We start from the raw sequence: 15729 nt of genomic DNA, 5'->3' as shown, positions 1-15729 counted from the left end.
GCAACGTCTTTTGAAATATGTCATGAATGACTCCAAGTAATATCTCTAAGATGAGCATATGCACAGCGGAAGATTTCTTTAATACCTGAGAATAAACATGCTTTAAAGTGTCAACCAAAAGGTTGGTGAGTTCATTAGTTTAACATAAATAATCATTTCATAATTTTTAATAGACCATAAGATTTCATATTTCCATTTCTCATAAACATACGTCCCATGCATAGAGACAAAATATCATTCATATGGATTGAACAACTGGTAACCGACATTCACAATATGTATATAAGAATATCCCCATCATTCCGGGATCCTCCATCGGACATGATATAAATTTCGAAGTACTAAAGCATCCGGTACTTTGGATGGGGCTTGTTGGGCCCGATAGATCTATCTTTAGAGTTCACGTCAATTAGGGTGTCTGTTCCCTAATTCTTAGATTACCAGACTTAATAAAAAGGGCATATTCGATTAGATAATCCAACCATAGAATGTAGTTTCGATTACTTGTGTCTATCTCGTAAAGCATTTATAAAAACAGCGCATGTATTCTCAGTCCCAAAAATATATATTACAAAAGCATTTAAAAAGGGGATTAATGAAACTCACCTAATGTATCTTGTAGTAAAAATACATATAACGTCATTGAACAACTAACAATGAAAAGTTGGCCTCGGATTCACGAACCTATATCATTTGTATATTTATTAATACACATAATTGTAAGTTAATAAATTTATATATATAATAATTTATTAGTTATATTATTTTTATATTAATAATATATTTATGTTTCACATATTCCTTTTATATATAGTAATATTTTGTTATGTTATATATGTATTAAATATATCTTTATATATCTATATATATCATTTGTTTATTAAAATAGTTATTATAGTAATACCCGATTAATATTTGTAATGATAAATACGATAATGATAATACTTAATATTAGTAATAATGATAATAATGAAAATAATTCTATTAGTAATAAAAGTAATGATATTAATAATATATAAAAATATATTAATTTTATTGTTAGTGTTAGTCATGTTAATGATTTTAGAAATTACATAGTATTAATAATCATTATGTTGTACATAATAATACTTGTAATGATAATGATAATAATAATAATAATAATAATAATAATAATAATAATAATAATAATAATAATAATAATAATAATAATAATAATAATAATAATAATAATAATAATAATAATAATAATAATAATAATAATAATAAAAATAATAATAATAATAATAATGATTATGATACCTATAATGATAATTATAATACTGATAATAATTATAATACTAGTAATGATATTAATAATAATATTATAACTTATAAATTGATACAAGTATTAGTTTTTAATGATTAAATAATAAATTTTATGATTTTTATAGAAATTATAATAATATTCATAATATTCATAATCATAATAATAATAGTGATAATAATACTAATAATACTACTAATACTTAATAATAATATAAATCAATAATAACAATAATACAAATAACAATAATAATAATAATAATAATAATAATAATAATAATAATAATAATAATAATAATAATAATAATAATAATAATAATAATAATAATAATAATATACGATGATAATGATGATATACCTAATAAAAGGGATCTGCTTTTGTCGATGGTTCAAACGGATCGAAGATGGTAAACACGCAGGAGGAACAAGTCACGGTTCAAGGGTTTATTCAATTCATTAATCAAACACTCGATCAAGCAACAATCACTAATGTTTATTAGATCGTCGATTCATCATCATCACCATCAATCAACGTCATCATCAGTCTTCATTATTCCTTTTTATCGTCATCCTTCACCAATCGATCAGGTATTCGTTTAATTAATTGATCAAATGGATAATTGGTTTGATTATAGTTTCTTAATTTCTTTATCTATTTATATAGATTCCATATTTTAATTGAATTGAATACAGGAAATAAAAAAAATTTGTGTTCTTAAAGAATTAAGTGATAATCGATTATAGTTAATTACCTGTTTGTGGTTTTGATTATTAATTGTAGAAACAGCGAAACATAGGACAATTTGTGATCTGTTATTTGATTGAAGATCAATAAAGAAGCAGAAATTTGTGATTTGATTAAATAGGAAATTGTAGTGGCGTTCGTTGGTGATCTAGTGGGCTTGTAGATGGTGGGTCACAATGGTTTCATAGAAATAGAAATCAACAAAAGCTGTAGGGGATAGGTCGACCACTCAAGGGTCAAACCTGATCCGTTTAGCAACAACCGAACTGCTCAGTGACGAGCAAGAAAATAAGATATGGCGGTTGTTTGTTCGAGTAGGAAACAAAAGAAAAGAACTGCAGCAGCTAATTCCTAACATAATTCAAACAGAAGCTGTAACAGGTAATATAGTTTGATTAGAACAAGCACAAAGGATGGTGTAGCAGTGGTGGTTTCTGATTGTTGCAGGTTCGATAGAAAGACAGAAAACAGAAGTGTGAACCGTGGGTTTCGAGCAAAATGATGGTGTGGTTGTACATGGTGTTGAGGATGCACTCGACCAGAAATAGAAACAGTAGGGTGTCGATTTAATATGATGAAGAAGAAAAGTGATGAGTTTGGAGGGTGATGGTTGTTTGATGTTTGATTAAACGGTAACAGAAAAATAAAAGTGTAGCAGCAATCGGCTTAGAATGGTGGTGCTTGGTCATCAAGGAGGGTAGTAATTTACAAGTTCCTGAATGGTATTTGGTTTCTCATATATAACATGAAATTTGAATAACTTGCAGGTGGTTGCTCGACAGTTGGAGGTGGTTTCATCGACAAATAACAGAAAACAAAATGGCAGCCGTAGCAACTTTGGTGACTGAGAGTTCATATGGTGAAATTGATAATTTGCAAGTGAAGGTGTGAAGTGTTTTTCTCAAGTTGTAAGTATATGCCTAGTCTTATAGAATTTATTATGTAATTATAGTATCAATGATTAAGTATGTAATACTATATAATATAAATGGTTTGGTTTGTTTGTCGATGTATTACAGGAAGGCAAAAGGAGATTACAAGTGGGTGTTTTAATGGTGGAGTTGTTGGGGAATATCCGGATAGGCTCTTGGTTGAGAAAGAGAAATAAATAAATAAAAATAGAGATAGTGATGATTTATGTAGGATATGCATGAATCCATAATGATAAAGTAATAAATATTATAAGATGTAGATGTTTTTGGTAATTTCTTGTTTGTCGATAATTCAATAGAAAGGAAAGTAGGATTGGTTGAATAATCATTCAAAACAATGTATTACTAATTGATTGGAATGATGATTGTTATGGTAATAGAGATAGATAGATGGTTAGTTTTGATTAGTGGGTTTTAGGTGCATGTAACACTATATATATATATATATATATATATATATATATATATATATATATATATATATATATATATATATATATATATATATATATAACAAGTTGATGTGGACACTAAACAAACTTGTACTACATCATTATTATTAACGATAGATTGGCAATTATATTGTAGTTTAACTCAATGATCATTTATTAGACTTGTTAAATGAATTAAAAACACGATCATATGGATAAACCAATATAGTATACGTTTTAGATATATATCTCAAACGAATGTTTAAGGGTTCTTATGGGTTTACCTATTTGGTAGCACATGCCGCAAAAATTTATAAATCAATGTTTTCGGCCTCCTTAAAAGTTTGGTTTGAAAATTCCGCCACTAATCTCAATTGTCCCAACTAGCTATATACGTGATCGTTACAATTTATATATGGGACTAACTATTCAACTTCTTATATTATATTGTGTATATATATATATATATATATATATATATATATATATATATTAAATACATATTGAGAGTTGAAGCGAGTAAGTTTAAATCATTCAATTTACATTTAATATCTCGTTAAGGTTTTCAAGTTATGATATACACACACGTATATCTATATATATATATTTACAAACATTTATTCGTGAATCGTCGAAACTCGGTCGAGGTTTAAATGAATGTATAAACACAGTTTAAAATTCTTGAGATTCAACTTAACAAACTTTGCTTATCGTGTCGAAAACATATAAAGATTAAAGTTTAAATTTGGTCAGAAATTCCCGGGTCGTCACATTATATACTATCCCAAATACTAAATCTTATTCATCCACTCGTCTGAACCGACAATCACCCCAGTGTAATAGAAGAAGTCAACGAGCTTCGCGCTCGCGTGATAGCTTTGGAGAATATGGTGTGATGACCCTGGAATTTCCGACCAAATTTAAACTTAATCTTATTATGATTTCGGCACGATAAGCAAAGTCTGTTAGGTTGAGTCTCAATAATTTTGAACTGTTTCATATGTTCAATTTGAAATGTCCCGTTCATATTGATTATAAACGTTCCATATTAATTGATTTCGTCACGAGGTTTTGACCTCTATATGAGACGTTTTTCAAAGACTGCTGATCATATACATAGCATTGTATATGTATATTTTATTTGTTAAAGGCCGAGGGCAGAACTGCGCGAACTATAATGCAAGGTTATGGAGTGTTCCCTGAAAATAAGTATAGCAGTTATCTTTTCGCACTAGCAAATGACTGCGGTTTAATTCGCTGAGTTTTCGCACGCGGTTAAGTAACTAGCATACCGCGGATATCTTGAATACTATAAATAGGGAGCATGGCCTCTCATTTAGGGGTTGTTGATTCTCTGCCATTTTTCCCAGGCCTTTGTAATTTCCACTTGTGATCTTTCCCAAGGGATTTTTACATCGCGCAAAGGTGAATTATGCTAATTAACATTCAAGACTGTGTCGGGGTGGTTGTTCACTTGATAGTTAAAGTGAAAGACGATCATCGGGGCCCAAAATAATCATCAAACATTCCGTCCTCCATTATAATCTTATTGCACTCAATCCGTAATTAAGTAACATCGCTAATTAAGGATTGATCAATTGGCGCCATCCGTGGGACACGTTTTACAAATTAAACTGAAATTTTTTTGTTTCGTCCTATCAAACAATTAATTCGTCAGTTTAATTTCAATCGTGTTTTTGTTGTGATGATTTGCAGATGCATACATCTAAAATCGGCGGTGAATTGCTTGATTGCTTAGAATAATGAGTAATATTGGAAATGATAGTGATAAAGTGGTCGCTGTGCGAGCGAATGCCTAAAAAAGAGGAAAAAAGTGAAAGTCCGCTAAAATGTATCATAATTGGCAATTTGCGCCAATTAGTTTCTCGAAAATGCAGAGCGATGATTTCTCTGAAATGCCGATAGTGGTATCGTGCAAAATCGCGGAAGCTAACATCACAGTCATGAAAGTTCATGTCGATAACGGCAGTAGCGTCGATATTATTTACGAAAAATGTTTCGCTGAACTGCCAGAAAGTATTAAAACGCACCTGCAAATAACCGCGATTTCGTTAACCGGCTTTGCAGGAGAATCCTCATTACCTATAGGTGTTTTGCAATTAAAAGTCGAGCTGCCTGATGTAAATGATGAGGCTTTGGTGCGACAAGCGCAGTTAGATTTTTATGTTATGCGAGCCTCATCTCGTTATAACATACTACTAGGAAGAACCGTTATAAGTAAATTTGGAATTGTCCCGTCCACAATTCATGGCATGATTAAGTTTCCAACATATAAAGGGGTTAACACAATATGTTCAATTAGCAGTATGCCTATTTGTGCGGCTGTTAACATAAAAACCGCAGGGCAGGACCCTGTTGACGATGCGTATACTATGTAAATAATTAATCCCGCATATCCATAGCAGAAAATCAAAGTAGGACGCAATGTTAGTGCGGATATTAGGAAACAAATCGTGCAATTGCTTGTCCAATACATGGATGTTTTTGCTTGGTGCGAAAACGATATGACTGGTGTTCCGCGTCATATTGCGGAACACAGGCTCAAGTAAATCCAGCTCTAAAGCCTGTAGTGCAAAAGCGAAGGGGCATGGCCCCAGATCGTGTAAAATGGCTATGCGAAGAAGTAACAAAATTGGTAAGAGGGCTGGAATTCTGCGCGAAGTTCAATATCAATCATGGATTGCAAATCCATTGTTGGTGAAAAAACTTGATGGTTCCTGGAGAATGTGTATTGATTACAAAGATTTGAATAAAGCATGCCCCAAGGATAACTATCAGCTTCTAGAAATTGATTTAAAAGTGGAATCTTTACATGCTTTTCCATATAAATGTTTTCTGGATAAGGCAAGAGGTTATCATCAGATTCCTATGGCGCAAGAAGACGCAGATAAAACCGCATTTCATACGGGCAAAGGCATATATTGCTATATAATGATGCCTTTCTGTTTAATCAATGCGGGTGCGACATATCAACGGTTGATTGATACCGCATTTGATAAACAAATAGGGCGTAATCTTGAAGCTTATGTAGATGATTTAGTCATCAAAAGCACGATGCAAGAGCGAATCATTGAAGATATGCGCGACACATTTGACAAACTGCGAAAAATAAACATGAAGCTTAATCCGCTAAAATGTAGCTTTGGCGAAACTGAAGGAAAATTTTTGGGATATCTTGTTACAGAACAAGGTATTCAAGCTAATCCGAAAAAGCTCGCGGCTATAGAAAATATAACCGCGCCAAAAACGGTTAAAGAAGTGCAAAGTTTGATGGGAAAACTAGCCGCATTAACGCGTTTCTTGTCTAAAGTTGCTGAAAGGCATTTGCCATATTTCAAAACTCTAAAAGGGTGCTTGAATCAAAAGAATTTTGTTTGGTCCAGTGAAGCAGAAACCGCGTTTCAAGAGATGAAAAAGTTGTTGAAACTTTGCCTACACTAACAGCGCCAGTTTAGGGCAAAATTCTTTATCTTTATATCTCAGTGGCAAACGAAGCTTTCGTTTCAGTTTTGATCGCGGAAAGGAACAAAATACAAAAGCCGGTGTATTTTGTTAGTAAAGCTCTTACGGGAAGTGAAATAAACTATGTGCCGATTGAAAAGTTTATTTATGCGCTTATTTTAACAACGCGAAGGCTACGAAGGTATTTTCAAGAGCATCCAGTGCATGTATTAACTAATATGCCAATCAAGCAAGTCTTAACCAAACTGGAGATATCTGGTAGACTCGCATTGTGGGCAGTAGAATTAGGTGCTTATCAAATATCCTACCTTCCGCGTAGTGCTGAAAATGGTCAGGTTATGGCAGATTATCTCGCTGAACTGTCTGGCGAGTTAGAGGTGATTAATGAGCGAACCGTGCTAAAACCATTACTCGGTGAAACTTGGGATTTGTTTACTGATGGCGCTTCGTGCGCAGAAGGTGCAGGCACGTGTTTGGTTTTGGCAAGCCCATGTGGTGAGGCGCATACATATGCATTACGGTTTAACTTTGATGTGACAAACAATGAGGCCGAATATGAAGCATTGCTCGCAGGCTTAAATATTGCGCGAAAAATAAATATTGTTAAGCTGCGTATCTTTACAGATTTGCAGTTAGTAGCGAATCAGTTTAATCAATCTTTTGAAGCACACGATCCCTCTATGCAGAAATACTTGCAGCTATTGAAAGAAATGGCAGCGCGATTTGAGCGTTTCGAACTCGCACAAGTGCCAAGAAACCAAAACAAAAAGGCGGATGCGTTGAGCAAATTGGCTGCTTTAATGTTCTCGCACTTTCAAAAACAAGTATGGGTTGAGGAATTATCAAGTAAATAAATAGATAGTGACTTAATGGTCGCATCTGTTACAGAAGAACAGCCAAACTGGATGAACCCAATTCTACAATATATCCGCAGTGATATTCTGCCAGATGATAGTCGCGAAGCTCGTTTAGTAAGAGAGCGAGCACCGATGTATATCATTCAAGATGATATCTTATATCGCAAATCATATTGTGGACCAATGATGCGTTGTGTTGGCCCAATCGAGGCAAAAATGATTATAGAAGAAGTGCATAATGGCACTTGTGCACTGTATTCAGGCTACAAAACTATCATCGCGAAAATTATGCGAATGGGATACTTTTGGCCATCCCTATACCGCGATGTAGCGAAAATTGTTAAACGCTGTAAAAATTGCCAAAGGCATGCTCCGCAGAATAGAATGCCACGGCATGATATGATTCCTGTTAGTTCACCATGGCCGTTTAATAAATGGGCTATTGACATTGTAGGGCCATTTCCTGCTGGGCCTGGCAATGTTAAATTCCTGATTGTGCGAAATTTTGTATGGGAATACATTGTTTGCCGATTTGGCATTCCGCGAGAATTGGTTAGCGATAATGGTTCTCAAATAGCGAAAGATCCTTTTAAGACATGGTGCACTGATTTAAATATCGTACAAAAGTTTACGTCAGTGGCGCATCCACAAGCTAATGGTTTATGCGAAGTAACTAACCGCGATATAGTAAGCGGTATTAAAAAGAGGTTGTGCGAAAAGCGAACTGGCTGGGTAGATGAATTACCCAATGTGTTATGGGCACATCGCACAACATTTAAGAAAAGCACGGGGGAAACACCTTTTAGCTTGGTATATGGTTCTGAGGCAGTAGTTCCCGCAGAAATTCTGGTACCAACGCATAGAATAGTTAACTTTGAAGAAGAAGCGAATGATGCTGTGTTGAGCGAAAACCTGAATTTCATTGAGGAGCGGAGGTTAATGGCTGCTATCAGAGAAGCGAATAATAAGCAGCAAATTGCTAAGTATTACAATAAAAGAGTGCGTGCTTTGTCTTTCGCTATAGGTGAATGGGTGTTGCGAAGCAATGAAGCAAGCAGAGCAGAAAAGCTTGGCAAATTGGGTCCTAATTGGGAAGGCCCTTATCAAATTGTGGCAATTAATGCCGCAGGTTCATATAAGCTCGCGGATATGGAAGGGCGAATTTTACCTAATGCGTGGCATGCCGTTTTGTAAAATCGATATTACGTGTAGCTTTGCGAAAAACTATCAAGGATATATGAACAAAGTGCGAAATTGGATTTAAGGCATATGGTTGATATACTTATTAGGTGTTTTTGTTTTTAATTTTTTGCAAGTCTTGATCACGCTTGTAGGAATTTTAAAAAATAAACACTTGTAAAAGTACGCAGAAAGTTTATTTGTGAAATGCGAATTATTATGAAATGTTTTACAGTTTGTTTCATAATGCTATAGTATTTCGCAGTGTTTAAATAGCAAAGTGATGAAATTGCCCAATTTTGCATGCGAATTATTGCAAAAGGAATTTTATATCCTAAGTATTTGATTTAGCCATTGCTTAGATGCTTCGCAATGCTGATTAATTGCCTAAGGATCGTTTCGACAGACTTAGAAGATTCATAACGTATAAGCATATACGCATACAGATTGTTTCGCAAAAGTACGCATTTATTATGTGCACAATAATATATGTTGAAAATTGCAAAGGACAAGTTTGTGTTATGAATGTTGTTGATAAAAGCGCTATATAAATAAAGAGTACTCGCGAATAAATATGAAAAAATAAAGTTTCATTGATAATGGCGCAGAGATAGCTGCACGCTAGCTTCTACAATATTTTATTCTAGCTTAGATAAGTCAAGCTCAAAAATGTCTTTTAAAGTGGCATCATCTTGTTGACTTATTGCAGTAACTTTGTCGATTAGAATATCCGCTAAGCTTGCTTGTGCAGTAGCAGCTGCTTCACGTGCCTCTGCAAGTGAACAAACGCGATCTTCAATGGCGGGAGGCAGAGGATCTGGTATGGTGCAATGTGGAGCAATTTCATCCAGAAACTCTACTCTCTCGCATAGTCGTAAGGCAGCTGCATAAGTGGAAAACAGAACATTCACGGGACATGAATTGAGAACCTTTTTAGCAAACTCCTTTAGGTGTTGGCGGAGTTGCATGAACTCAAGTTTCGCGGAAGCTGCTGCGGCCACAGCGGTGTCTCTCTCTGCAGTAAGCCTTGAAACCTCCTCTTGCAATGAAGAGATTGTGGTTTCAAAATTCTTTTGTTTGTCAACTGCAGTAGATACCTGTAGTTTCAATTCATCCACCGCGGTTTTAGCCGCGGTGAGCTCATAGGAGAGATCAACACAGCGTTTCTCGCTGTTTTCAGCCTTGATTTTCTCAGCATTGTACTTCTGCTGTTCAGCTCCAAGCACATTGAAAAATTGTTCTTGCCGGCATATCATATCGTACGCTGAATTGAAGCACATGTAGAAGTTTTGAATAAAACTGTTGTGCGCATCAAGCGCAGAAATTTTGGAGAATTCGCGGCGAAGCTCGCCGGGGATTGCTAACTTCATTTGTTGGCGCTGATCCAGAGTAGCGCCAGCTGATGCATAAGTATATCCTGATAGGCCATCAATCCGCACCCCATAAGAGTCAGGGGGAGTGCAGAACAGTTCCGTGATTTGTGCTGCGGAATCAGGGCTAGGAAAAACTGGATTGAAAGGCGAGCCTCCTGCAAAACAATGTGATTATTATAATAGCAACAATAAATATTATAGAAACTGGCATGAATCAAAGATGATTGTGTTATACCAGTTTGTTGATCGCCTTCACAATCCGATGTGATCGGATTATCGTATAAAGGAGTGCTTTGTTTGAGTTTCTTGATCTGTGATGTTGGTGGTGTTTGCACCGGTCGTTTTGTGGAACTTGGTTGCGATGTCGGTGATTTCGAGGTTAAATCAACGATGGGAATAGCCTGTTTCTCCTGTTTGATTTGATGCTCGGTAGATGCCGACGATTTAGACTCCGGGCTCGTTAACAACTTTGTAATTAAAGCTTTAGGATCCACCTTACGATCGACTTTGTCAATTTTCATTTTTGATTAAAGTGGAAAAGCTGTGTTTGAAGAACTTGTAAAGGTTAAGGGGGTGTTTGGTTTGTGGGATTTGGTGGGATTTCATGGGATTTGGATTTGAAATCCCACCAAATGACATGTTTGGTTGGAGCTTTGTTGGAGGGATTTAGAATTGAAATGCAGCGAACAAGGGATTTTAAAAACCTTCCATGGAGTGAGGGATTTAAAATCCTGAAAGGCACGGAAGTTTCATAGTACTCAAATAGACAAAAATGCCCTTTTTTAATTAAAAAGAAGGAAATTTATCCCTTCATTTTCTTTTTGACACCTGCACTCTTCTTCTCTTCCATGTATCTCTTCCATAGTATCTTATATGTAGTATATGTTGAATTATTTATAATCGATGCTCGATTTTATTTTCATTCGAATTCAGTTCTATTAACAACTATTGAAACCAACAGCTATTATATTCTCTGTTGTTCTTCACTTTTGAACCCTAAAAAATTATTGTGATTTTTATCATCAACATCTTGAGTAACTGAAACATATTAGTTGCAATCGGACGCAAATCCATGTTTGAAGTAAACATATTTGTAGATGCTTAAGAGATGTTGTAATTTCCAATAACAAGTTTCGATTATCAGAGTCATATCGTACATAGATGATGTTGTTTACAACTTGCTTTTACAGTTGGATTTGCAGGTAACTTGACACAAATACCGACTAAATTATACTCCGTACCATATTACAATTTGTTTGGTGTTGTAATTTGCAAAGTATACAGAAAAATAAATAATACGGAATAGTTGGATAAGAATATGAATCTTCCACAATAGTTAACAGAGTAATTAATCGAGGATATAAATTAACTTGTGGATATTGTTGTACACCAACGATTTTGTTTCCAAAGATTTGTTCGTGTTTCTCAAAATATAAATTAATTTGTAGGAGTAAATGCTGATGAAGAAAGAAGATGAGGGTATTTTAGACACTTTACTAAGATCCTATGAATAAAAAACGTGAACCAAATGCTGGATACAATTTCAAACACTATCATTTTAAATCCTATGGTATTTGAAATCCTATGGGATTTGAAATCCTAGGATTTCAAATCCTCGAACCAAACGGCACCTAATAGCGAATGTATACAAGTGCGAATTGTGGTAGAGAAAGCAAGTAGAAAATTAGTGATTGAGAATCATGATATATATAGGGGAAATAAGGGTGGTAAACGTTTGTATTAATTATCTGTTGTGATAACTCAAACGGTAACTTTTGTCTTGCAACGGTAACTAAGTAAATGCGAAAATGACTAAGCGCGGATGATGGTTGCAAAAACTGCGCATTTTTAGAGTTTATCATGATACATCTGCTTTGCGATATGTATCATAATAAACTGGGGGGACTTGATCATATACATAGCATTGTATATGTATATTTTATTTGTTAAAGGCCGAGGGCAGAACTGCGCAAACTATAATGCAAGGTTATGGAGTGTTTGCTGAAAATTAGTATAGCAGTTATCTTTTCGCACTAGCAAATGACCGCGGTTTAATCCGCTGAGTTTTCGCACACGGTTAAGTAACTCGCATACCCCGGATATCTTGAATACTATAAATAGGGAGCATGGCCTCTCATTTAAGGGTTGTTGATTCTCTGCCATTTTGCCCAGGCCTTTGTAATTTCCACTTGTGATCATGCCCAAGGGATTTTTACATCGCGCAAAGGTGAATTATGATAATTAACAATCAAGACCGGGTCGGGGTAGTTGATCACTTGATAGTTAAAGTGAAAGACGATCATCGGGGCCCAAACTAATCATCAAATATTCCGTCCTCCATTATAATCTTATTGCACTCAATTCGTAATTAAGTAACATCGCTAATTAAGGATTGATCAATATTCATTTATAAAACAACCATAACCTTTATTTTATCTATAAAGGTTTAAAAAGCATTACGTAGATTATCAAATAATGATAATCTAAAATATACCGTTTACACACGACCATTACATAATGGTTTACAATAAGAATATATTACATCAAAAATAAGTTTCTTGAATGCAGTTTTTACATAATATCATACAAGCATGGACTCTAAATCTCGTCCTTATTTTAGTATGCAACAGTGGAAGCTCTTAATAATCACCTGAGAATAAACATGCTTAAAACGTCAACAAAAATGTTGGTGAGTTATAGGTTTAACCTATATATTATCAAATCATAATAATAGACCACAAGATTTCATATTTCAATATACATCCCATACATAGAGATAAAACTCATTCATATGGTTTGAACGCCTGGTAACCGACTTTAACAAGATACATATAAGAATATCCCCATCATTCCTGGACATCCATCAGACATGATATAAAATCTCGAAGTACTAAAGCATCCGCTACAACGGATGGGGTTTGTTGGGTCTAATAGATCTATCTTTAGGATTCACGTCAATTAGGTGACTGGTTTACTAATTCTTAGGTTACCAAGTAAAAGGGGCATATTCGGCCTCGATCGTTCAACCATAGAAAGTAGTTTCATGTACTTGTGTCTATTTTGTAAAACATTTATAAAGCTGCATGTATTCTCATCCCAAAAATATTAGATTTTAAAAGTGGGACTATAACTCACTTTCACAGATTTACTTCGTCGGGAAGTAAGACTTGGCCACTGGTCGATTCACGAACCTATGACAAATATGTACATATATATATCAAGGTATGATCAATATATATTTACAACATTTTTTAATACGTTTTACTGTTTTAAGTTTATTAAGTCAGCTGTCCTCGTTAGTAACCTACAACTAGTTGTCTAAAGTTAGATATACAGAAATAAATTGATATATATTATCTTGAATCAATCCATGACCCAGTGTATGCACGTCTCAAGCTAGATCACACACAAGTAATCAAAATTACATTATATGGTTGAATTATCGAATCGAATATGCCCCTTTTTATTAAGTCTGGTAATCTAAGAATTAGGGAACATACACCCTAATTGACGCGAACTCTAAAGATAGATCTATCGGGCCCAACAAGCCCCATCCAAGGTACCGGATGCTTTAGTACTTCGAAATTTATATCATGTCCGAAGGAGGATCCCGGAATGATGGGGATATTCTTATATGTATATTGTGAATGTCGGTTACCAGGTATTCAATCCATATGAATGATATTTTTGTCTCTATGCATGGGACGTATATTTATGAGAAATGGAAATCTTGTGGTCTATTAAAATTATGAAATGATTATTTATGTTAAACTAATGAACTCACCAACCTTTTAGTTGACACTTGAAAGCATGTTTATTCTCAGGTACGAAAGAAATCTTCCGCTGTGCATTTGATCATTTTAAAGACATTACTTGAAGTCATTCATGACATATTTCAAAAGACGTTGCATTCGAGTCGTTGAGTTTATCAAGATCATTATTAAGTCAATTATAGTTGGATATATTATGAAATGATATACATGTCTGTCAACTTTAGATGTAATGAAAGATTGTCTTTTTAAAACGAATGCAATATTTGTAAAATGTATCATATAGAGGTCAAGTACCTCGCGATGAAATCAACTGTTGCGAATCGTTTATAATCGATATGGACTTCGTCCGGATGGATTAGGACGGGTCCTTTCATCATAAGTGTTTACGGTTTGTATTTGATCGAAGTTTGAAAAAAGACTTGAACAATTGAAACTGACCAGGTTCCAGCACCCGTTAAATGCCGCAGCGCGGCAGCCTTGGGTCGCGGCGCGACCTAAGGCTTGTCCAGCTTCTGACCTCCTTGGTCAAAATAAGAAAAATGTTTGGCACGCTATGGACCTCCGATTCACATGAGAATTGTTCTAACATGCTTATATATGAATAAAAACCTCAGAAAAATAGTTCAGGACCCGACCCGAATGCGTTGACTTTTTCGTTGACTTTGACTGACCAAAGTTTGACTTTTTGTCAAACTTAACCAAATGATTATGCAACATTCCTAACTTGTTTCTATACTTGTATCTTGCATGAAACTTGACAATTTGATTCACATGCTACATAATCGAGTCATAACGAGCCATAGGACTAATTGAACTTCTTTGATCAAACATGATTATCAATATTGATACAACCTATTTGTTTAGGTCAAGACTAGCATTGTTCTTTGCACACGTTACTTGTCGAAGTACTTTTTTACTCTTGCGCTCAAGGTGAGATCATAGTCCCACTTTTACTCGTTTGAACTTACATTTGGGATGAGAAAACATAAACGTTTCTTTTTAACTAAGTGAACACAAGTACAGGAAAACAAACATTCTACATACGAGTTTAGAACAAAATCCTCAATTCGATTATCATTAGTTACACTTGCAGGGTGTAAGTGTAGGCGTGAACTTATGTTGTATGGCCATATGGGTTTGACAAACCCTCATTCGGATGGTTCGCTACCGTTATTCGGATGAAATATATTTTCGGGAAACAGTGTATGTTCTAACACTATTGTGATGGGGTACTATTAAAGGAAACCTTAAGCCTTGATAATTGGGCGCTCGTGAATATTAACTTTTAGAATGTATTACTATTTATCAATGATGCAAATCTTGTGGTTCGACTTACTTTTATTCACTTACTTACTTAAACCTTTGATTTCACCAACGTTTTCGTTGACATATTTCTATGTTTTTCTCAGGTCCTTGAACATTAGGTGATACATGCTTCCGCTCATTCTTTTGATACTTGCTTTGGATGTCGAGTATACTTGCATATGTGGAGCATCTTTTGACTACTTTAAACTGTGTCGCACGTGTTTCATTTGTACTTTAAACATCGTTATGTACTAGTTATGGAAACTACTTTTGTAAACTTCGAAACATCCACACTTATGAAATGAATGCGACATATTTTCGGTCAAACTTTGTCTTAAAGACTTATGACCATGTAATGGGACCTACG

The 15729-nt window shown here is 34.7% G+C and overlaps 1 protein-coding gene across 1 annotated transcript; it reads left to right on the top strand.

The window, feature by feature from the left end:
- Positions 1-7213: 7213 nt before the first annotated feature.
- Positions 7214-9536, top strand: LOC139859908 (uncharacterized). Its single transcript, XM_071848682.1, has 3 exons — positions 7214-7658; positions 7764-7994; positions 9520-9536. The coding sequence occupies exons 1-3, from the start codon at positions 7214-7216 to the stop codon at positions 9534-9536; spliced, it is 693 nt and encodes a 230-aa protein (XP_071704783.1).
- The last annotated feature ends 6193 nt before the right edge of the window (positions 9537-15729 follow it).

This window comes from Rutidosis leptorrhynchoides, chromosome 7 (assembly GCF_046630445.1).
Source record: "Rutidosis leptorrhynchoides isolate AG116_Rl617_1_P2 chromosome 7, CSIRO_AGI_Rlap_v1, whole genome shotgun sequence".
NCBI lineage: Eukaryota > Viridiplantae > Streptophyta > Magnoliopsida > Asterales > Asteraceae > Rutidosis > Rutidosis leptorrhynchoides.
This window is presented reverse-complemented; position numbering and strand designations above follow the sequence as displayed.